This window comes from Cajanus cajan, chromosome 2 (genome assembly GCF_000230855.2).
Source record: "Cajanus cajan strain Asha chromosome 2, NIPB_CcT2T_4, whole genome shotgun sequence".
Lineage (NCBI taxonomy): Eukaryota > Viridiplantae > Streptophyta > Magnoliopsida > Fabales > Fabaceae > Cajanus > Cajanus cajan.
This window is the reverse complement of record NC_138518.1, coordinates 78,709,479-78,718,404: the sequence shown is the minus strand read 5'-3', so window position 1 is coordinate 78,718,404 and position 8,926 is coordinate 78,709,479. Positions and strand designations below refer to the sequence as shown.

Sequence of the window (8,926 nt, the reverse complement as noted above, 5' to 3'; positions counted from 1 at the left end):
ATGTGAAATTATAAATTACCATTAATTTGTTCTTGAAAGTGATTAAAACTTAAAAAGATATTAAAAGTGATTGCTAATATCATATATATATACTTTGCCTAACTATTGACTTCAGCAATCACTAGTGCAAAGTTGAAGTGTACTGCATAATATAATATGTATAAGTAAGTACATGATTTCCTCTTTGAATTAATTATTATAGTGGCTTGTCAACCGAATGAATAATTGATTTACATAAGGAGGAACGAGAATATAAATAGGAGGGTTTTCACTTTTCACATTAAAGTAGTGGAAAAGGGATAAAAATAGAAGAAAAAGTAGGAATTAGAAAAATATATTGAAAGATGGGGCAGAGTTGGTGACTAGCGAAAGAAGAAAGAAAAATTCTGAAGAACGTTACTCTGTCAGGCTGTCTACATTGACTCAAACTCCTCAACTATTCCATAATGTGTCCCTTCCATCCCTTTATATATTTCTTCTTCACAACCCTCTAAAATGTGTCTATTTTTTTTCAGATCTCAACCTCTCTATCTCTCTCATTCTCATTTTTATAACAATAACTTTTGTTTGTCCACCATCGGTTTATGAGTTTCTGTCATGTAACACAGTCTGATCAGGTTTGTGTCGTGAAAATTTACATGCTGCACCTCGACATAGATGTTCATGATTTAGTTTATGAATATACCTAAATTTGGTTTCTAATACTAATTTGTTAATTTTGTCCATATATAATTATAGTCTTTTGAACTATGTTTTTATTTTAACATGTTATTTTGTGATAAGTTCATTGACGTTGGTCACTCGTGTGTATAGTAGAGATGTTGCATGCATGCCCCTGTAGCTGAAAAGTGAAAAGTTATCAGAAGAGAAACAATGGGTACTTCCTCACGTGCCGGAGAAAGCAGACACCGTTTTCCTGCATCCATGTCAGTTCCTTGTTGCACTTTCTGCTTTACATTCTCAATTTTATCGTTGCTGCTCTCAACAGGGTCTTCCCTCCGTTAGTTTGAAAAGTTCCCATCAAAATCACTCAATCACTATGTTTGATTGGGAGGAAAAAAATAAATAAGAAATAAGATAAAGAGAAATAAAAGAGATTAATAGGTGAAAAAAATATAGTAGAAATAAGATTATTTAATTTAAAAAGAAATAGATAAAATAAAATAAAAGAAAAATAATATTATAAAAGATTAAATTCTAATTTTAGTTCTTTATATCTTATTTTTAAGATTTATTTTGATTCTTCATCTTTTTAAAATATTTATTTTGGTTCTTTATATTTTAGATTTGAGTCAACTTAACATGATTTTAAATTTTTATTTAATTATTTTAAGACATAAAACTTGTCTCATTAATCTATCTATATGAAAACTATGAAATTCAATTAATATTCAAATTCAAAAGAGTAATTGAGTACATAGTATAAATCACATGAAAAATATATCACATGAACAATTAGAAAATAATTTGAAATTAGATTTTTTTTTTTAATTTTTAATTGCTACTTGGACTCATTTTCACACAATAATATACATGATGTTCATTAGTTTTCATGTAATTGAATTTAAAGAAACAAGTTTTAAATTTTAAATCAGACAAAAAATGATTCAAAATCATGTCTTAAAATTGAAAATAATAATTATTTCAAAATATAATCAAATATACACCCCATATATTCGAATAATCACCCCTACTATTTGAATACATGCAGCTATTTCAATAAACTCTCCTAGTATTCAAATACACAATTTAACTATTTGAATACATGCACCTGCTATTTGAATAAGAATTAGATACATCTCTGCAAATGGCCAAAAACAACCAAATTCTTCGAACAAAAACAACCAAATCTGGTAGACCACGAGGGTAAGAGATGTGTTCTTCACTTTTTTAGTAACTAGAGAGTAGATAAAAGTGTGAGATTTTTAAATCATAGTATTTCTTCTCTCTCCGCGCTATTTTCTCAGGCATTTCATCGCAAACAAACACAATGTATTGAACTAAATCACATATTACCAACAAGTCGCTAGAGACACGACCTTCTTAAACAAAATTTTAGGTTCAAATATTTTGGATAAAAAAAATATATTAAAAAATAGAAGACTCTACTTGAAATAAAAAATAAAAAAATAATAATAAACCGTTTAGGTCCCGAGACGAAGTGAAGCCAACACCGCACCAAAACATGAATATATGAATTTGATTATAATATATGCTAATAAGAAAGAGATAACTGCACAAGGTAAGGTAACATCCAAGCAACAAATACGACTCGCTAAATTATTTTGCATAATTTTTTTACAATTTTTATAATATATATCTATCATATAAATTTTATTATTCTAACCAACTTCAATAAAATAACTAAAATATTTCTTAAATAAACCATACCATCTATTTATTTCTTCCATTTGTGTGAAATACAATCGAGACTCTCATCTAAAGTTGAAAAGGATGGAATTTCTAAAAATTATATATTTTCCAGGAGTATCTTGTTTTTATTGGAGTTGCTAAAAGATGAGCAACTCTTCTTGTATACTTTAACACACTTTTCTAAATGTATTTTTTTATTATTAGATTTTTTTTTTTAGAATTATGAAATTTTGTGAATTCAAGTTTTATTTATAATTTTCAACAAATTTTAATCAATAAAAAAAAAATTAAAAAGAGTATACTATAACACTTTTCATTCCAAAGTCTTAATGAATAATTGTTTGGGTTAGAAGAATAAAGTTGAAGCACAATATGATTTTTTTTTTTTTACCCAACTTAAACCAGTTGTATTCGGCCTTACATGAGATGTTTTTTTTTTTAACCGAACATGGACTATGTGCTCAAAATTATCATAATTAATTATTAAGTTTATTTTCTAAAAATAACTATTGTTTTCACACGAAAAAATGCCACTTTTAAATATTAATTAATTTTAATTGTTTAAGACAAATTTAATTTTAATATAAATTAATTAAGATTAACATTTTTATACAAAAAAAAAAAATGAAACAGACCAGGTTATATACCTTGTATTAGGCCAGGCTGGACAAACAAAGTTCGGATCCATATTTTACTTGATCCGCTATCAGTTGGGCTGCGTTCGGCCTTGCTCATAGTGGACAACCCAAATCCGCAACTATGCGTTACAAATTTTTTAAATAAAAAAATAACTAACATTTTTATTTCTCACAATTCTAAAAAAACTAAAATTATACAGTTTGTCAACCAGTTAAAAACTGATAAATCTGACTTTCAAACACGGATGTTTGCCTACAAAGTTCCTTCCATCACTTTGAAGCTTGCTAGAGTTTAATTAAATCTTTAATCTGTAATTGTTTCTAATATATTTTCTACATTTTTTTGTTATATTTATTGTTTTTGATCTTGAGTAATTACATGGTACAGTGTAGATTTATACAGACGAAGATTACCAAAAAGAAATGCAAAAGATGTAGAGAAGTCTATCCACTTATCCATCCAAGATAGAAGCTCAAGATGCAAATTCTCTTTCTTAAAACCTTTTGTCCAATTCATAACCATTTGCGGCACCTTTCTATTGCTCCTTTATTCTCCAAAGGTTTGCAACAACCATTTATCAAGCTCTAGCTCTGGGTAAGCATATACTACATTTAAGTATGTTCAATTGTTCCTACTATATATCTTTTTTTGTTTTTCTTCACATGCAAATATGTCCAACAAGTAATGCAAATAATCTTTTTCCTCCTAAATTCACAAATATGTTGTTAATTTGAGATGTCCAAAACCTTGGTATTGCTTCTAAGTTATTTCATTTTGTGACGCAGTAACAATATGATTCTCAATAATTGACATTGATGACATAGGGTGACATATTATTTTACATTGTTCATTCATAAATTTCAAAAGACAAAGTACTGGCTGAATCTATCATTATATATTTGGAATTTGTGTCATGTTAGTAGTCTTTTCAATAATTTTGAAATTCTTTTCTGCAACAATCATGCTCACCTAATAATTTGATATATAGTAAAAATGGAGTTAAGAATAATATCAAGTCATTGTGTCAAAATTATATCATGCAGGCCAAATTTTGTGAACAGATGGATATGGGGTGGCTCAGATCCTCGTTACACATCAAATGTAGATATTAACTGGGATGATATATCAAAAATTACAGAGAAACTGACAAGAAAAAAAGAAGTTCAAGGAATTGGCCTACTAAACTTCAATAAGACAGAGTTACACATATTGGAACAACTTATTCCTAATGCCACACATGTTGTTCTGGACCTAGAGTATGCTGCAAAAAATGTGACATGGGAATCCTTATACCCAGAATGGATTGATGAGGAAGAACAAACCGAGGTTCCAATTTGTCCTTCTCTCCCAAGTCTTGGATCTCCTGGAATAAGGCTCAATCTGATAGCTGTGAAGCTTCCTCATGCCAATGGGGGGAATTGGTCTAGAGATGTTGCTCGGTTGCACTTGCAACTAGCAACAGCTAAGCTTGCAATCTCTTTCAAAGGCAATTACCCTTTGTATGTGCTTCTTGTTACCAAATTCTTTCCGATACCTAATTTGTTTACCTGCAAAGATCTTGTGAGACATGAAGGGAATGTATGGCTATACAAACCAAACTTGAATGTTTTGAGAGAAAAACTTCACCTCCCAGTAGGATCTTGTGAACTTGCACTTCCTATGAGGGGAAAAGGTTAGTTCTACTCTATTTTCTCACACACAGATAGACATAGCATGATAACATCACAAAAATTTCATAATTGTATGATGAAGGAACTTGTATATGTTCGCACGAGAGTTAAACACTAGGAGAACATTATAAATTATGAACAACACAAAATTGTCTTGACATCATATTTTAACCTAAAATTTTAATGCATCTAACTTATGAGTTTATATCTCATATGTTACTTAATATAACGGTGATTTTGAACCTAATGAAAACTCAAGAATCACAAATTCAATCTACAAAGTATACATTCATGCAATAATGAGATTCTCTTCAGAAGAAGCAAAGTTGTTGAAACTCAATATTTGCATAACCAAGAAAAATTACTTTTTCTACTTAAAATAGACTTGATAAGTTCTCATCCATGAGTAGTATAACTTTATCATTCTTTCTACTCTTCAATATTTTTTTTTCTGTTATATACATGACATGTGAAAATTGAATTAACTTGAAGCAGAGTTGATTTACGCGGGAAATGTTCGTAGAGAAGCATATGCAACAATTCTCCATTCAGCTCATGTGTATGTTTGTGGAGCTATTGCTGCAGCACAAAGCATTCGCATGTCTGGATCAACTCGAGACCTAGTTATACTCGTTGATGAGACAATAAGTGAGTACCACAAAAGTGGTTTAGAAGCTGCAGGGTGGAAAATTAGGACAATACAAAGGATTAGAAATCCAAAAGCTGAAAAAAATGCCTACAATGAATGGAACTACAGCAAGTTCCGTTTGTGGCAGCTAACAGATTATGACAAGATAATATTCATTGATGCAGATTTGCTCATACTAAGAAATATAGACTTCCTATTTGGAATGCCAGAAATAACTGCAACTGGAAATAATGCCACACTTTTCAACTCAGGTGTCATGGTGGTTGAGCCATCAAATTGCACATTCCGACTCCTAATGGATCATATTAATGAGTTTGAGTCCTACAATGGAGGGGACCAAGGATACTTGAATGAAATATTTACATGGTGGCATAGGATACCAAGGCACATGAACTTTTTAAAGCATTTTTGGGTTGGTGATGAGGAAGAGAAGAAACAAATGAAGACTAAGTTGTTTGGTGCTGACCCTCCAATTCTCTACGTCCTTCACTACCTAGGAATGAAGCCATGGTTGTGCTTTAGGGACTATGATTGTAACTGGAATTTTGATATCTTTCATGAGTTTGCAAGTGATGTGGCTCATGAAAAGTGGTGGAAGGTGCATGATGCGATGCCTGAGGTTTTGCAACAGTTTTGCATGTTGAAGTCAAAGCAAAAGGCACAGTTGGAATGGGATCGTAGGCAAGCTGAAATTGCAAACTATTCAAACGGGCATTGGAGATTTAAAGTTAAAGATAAGAGGTTGAAAAAATGCATAGATAATTTGTGCTCATGGAAAAATATGTTGAAGCATTGGGGAGAGACCAATTGGACTGATGATGAGTCTTATACTCCAACACCACCTGCCATTGCAACATCATCTTTTTCTGGTTTATGACAAGTGAATTTTTCTTTCTGACTCATTGTTAAGTTTCTTTATTCTTGGTGTAGGAAAATGGTATAAAGGGAAAAAATATTTCTTTAGTTTGTGCATGAATATGGTATATTGTACCCTCCAACTATTTTGTGTTGAGTCTATTATGTAGTCTGATCAAATATTATAACAAATCTCATCAATTCCATTTCAAAGAAATTTACCTAAACAAATTTGTAAATTATAATGTATGACCTCCCCAATTCTTCTTGGCCATCTTTCTTCTATTTTAATCATGTTTATCCTCTTAGGTTATTTTGTTGATTTGTTTGTGATTTATATTTAACAAGAATGGTATGATACTTTTTGTTATTTGTCAGACTATTATTGGATTAAAAAAAAATTTACAATAATAAGATAGTGTGCACTTTAAACCTACATCTTTAAATTTTTACTTTTGATCATCACTTAAAAAAATCTCTCACCAATGAACTATGTATATATTTTATATATAAACCTTTATTTTATCCTTTTATTTTAATAATATGAGATCTTGTTTATATAGTTATATGCCAAAATATCCTTTGTAGTGTTGTTATTTAGTTTCAAAAGTGAAAGGAGAATAGTTATATAATGGATTGAGGACATATTTTCCAATTAGGGTTGATCCAACCAATTTAGTGTTTGTTAGGGGTTAAATGTCTAAAAATTATTTTAAGAAAGTTTAGAAAATATAATTTCCTCTTTTATGTGTAAATCAAAAGGGATTTACAAAGATTTATTTTATTCACTTATTCGACTTAATATAAGAGTCGTCATGTCTAAATAAAATTTTTTATAAAAAAATATTAGGGAAGTTCAACTCATCTAAACTTTATATATAAATGAATTAAACATCTCTTATAAATTAAAATCAACTATCAACTTTTAAATAAAAGATTCTATGAAATTTGAAATGAAAGCTAATTTTATTTTATTTTTTATATTACAATTTTAAAAGTGTTCATAAGGAAGATTATTAACACAAAATTTAGGTGGCTTTCAAAAAAAATAACAATCTTTTAAACTTATTTTTCTTGAGAAACTAATAATTTGTTATAATAATTAGGATGTTTACATATTTGATCTGATATTAATGGGAAAAAATCAATTTCAGGATATGTTTTAGATTTTAATTTTTAAAAGACTACTTTCGTTCTGTAAAAAAAACTATTTTCTCTTACTAAATTCTTGTAGAATTTAAAAGATTATATAGAAATATAAGCACTTATAATTTTTTTATAAAAAGACTTTTATAATGAAAATTGTACAATTCATATTTTAATGAATTAATTAATATCATAAAAATTTATACGAATTGAAAGGACGTCACATATTTATATCAAACATTTTAAAGTCATGAGAGACAATAAAAAAATATTTAAATAGTTAAAATAAAAAATAAAAATATACACATCGTTTTCGGTAAATAATATACACATCATTTTTAAGTAGTCACATGACCACTAATTAATTTTTAATTTTGATCATTCAAGTATATGATCTAAATTTATAATTTTCATTTCTTATTCATTAATTTTGATCATCCAAGAATGATCTAAATTTATAATTTTCATTTCTTAGCATAAGAAGAATTCTCACTTTTGTTTAAATATCGAGCAATGTAAATTCTCACTTATGTAAAGAATAGTTTTCATTTATAATTTTCTTAATTAATCAATTCTTAAGTATCGAGCAATGTAGATTCTTTTTTAAAGTAAATTATCTTATGTAAAATATTAGCAAATTAAATAAGAAAAAATCCACCATAATAAAAACTTTACCAAAAGAAAACTACAAAATAGTTTTAATTTTCTAAAACAACAAAACAAATATTTGCCAAAATAAATTATTTTTTCTAAAATCTTTTACCATATATATTTTTTAATTTACCTTTTTTTTTCTTTTCAATTTTACTTGTTTTATTTTGGCTAAATTGTACTTTTAATCCTTAAATAGTATCTAATTTGTAATTTCGGTGTTTGAAATTTTAATTTTTGCAATTTTAGTCCCACAATTTTGATTCTCATAAGAATATTTATCCGTTAATCATTAAAATTATAAAATTGATATGATCTAATATTAATTAGATGACATAAAAATTAATATTTAATAATATTTAAGATATATTTTACTTTTAGTTTATAATTTTTTATCTCATAAAAGTGGTAAACAAAATAAAATAAAAATAGAAACTAAGAGTGATATCATGTACAAATATTATTAAATATTAATTATTATGTTATTTTTTTAATATCAACTTATGATCAATATTATAATTTTAATGATTAACAGTTGAAAATTCAGTAAAAGAACCAAAATTACAAATTTTATAGAATTAAGATAAAAAAAATTGTAGAATTAAAATCTAGGAAATCAAAATTATGAATTGTGTTATAAAATGACAAAAAGTGCGATTCAAATTTTTAATTTTTAAAAAATTACTCTCTTACATTTTAATTAAAAGAGGACAAAACAGCATTTTTTATGAAGCTACTATAAATTTTATACAAGCAACTTTGAAAATAATCATTTTAGATTAGATGTGGTAATTAAGAGTGTGCATAAAAAGAAAGTTTGGTTTATTAGCTTAAATGAATATTGAGTAGTGTGTGTGAGTTGTTATAACTTTTTGATGCTGAATTTGATTGCTACAAATAAAAAAAATAAAAAATAAAAATAAAAAAAATGCCATGAGTGTCA

At 27.6% G+C, this 8,926-nt stretch overlaps 1 protein-coding gene across 2 annotated transcripts; it reads left to right on the top strand.

Moving 5' to 3' along the window:
- Positions 1 to 237: 237 nt before the first annotated feature.
- On the top strand, positions 238 to 6,307 carry LOC109799674 (UDP-glucuronate:xylan alpha-glucuronosyltransferase 1). Of its 2 annotated transcripts, none has more exons than XM_020360280.3 (5): positions 238 to 617; positions 817 to 926; positions 3,400 to 3,606; positions 4,056 to 4,684; positions 5,178 to 6,307. In XM_020360280.3, the coding sequence occupies exons 2-5, from the start codon at positions 874 to 876 to the stop codon at positions 6,206 to 6,208; spliced, it is 1,920 nt and encodes a 639-aa protein (XP_020215869.1). In that variant the 5' UTR covers positions 238 to 617; positions 817 to 873; the 3' UTR covers positions 6,209 to 6,307. The 2 variants fall into 2 exon arrangements, with proteins under 2 accessions (XP_020215869.1, XP_029127330.1); XM_029271497.2 differs by having other exon boundaries at positions 814 to 926.
- Positions 6,308 to 8,926: the final 2,619 nt, after the last annotated feature.

What these genes read in the sequence shown, in the direction of transcription:
- LOC109799674 (XM_020360280.3), top strand. Translation starts at nt 874, where the DNA reads ATGGGTACTTCCTCACGTGCCGGAGAAAGCAGACACCGTTTTCCTGCA. An exon ending in CACCGTTTTCCTGCATCCAT is followed by an intron (nt 927 to 3,399) that starts GTCAGTTCCTTG and finishes TACATGGTACAG; the next exon opens with TGTAGATTTATACAGACGAA. An exon ending in ACTTCCTATGAGGGGAAAAG is followed by an intron (nt 4,685 to 5,177) that starts GTTAGTTCTACT and finishes AACTTGAAGCAG; the next exon opens with AGTTGATTTACGCGGGAAAT.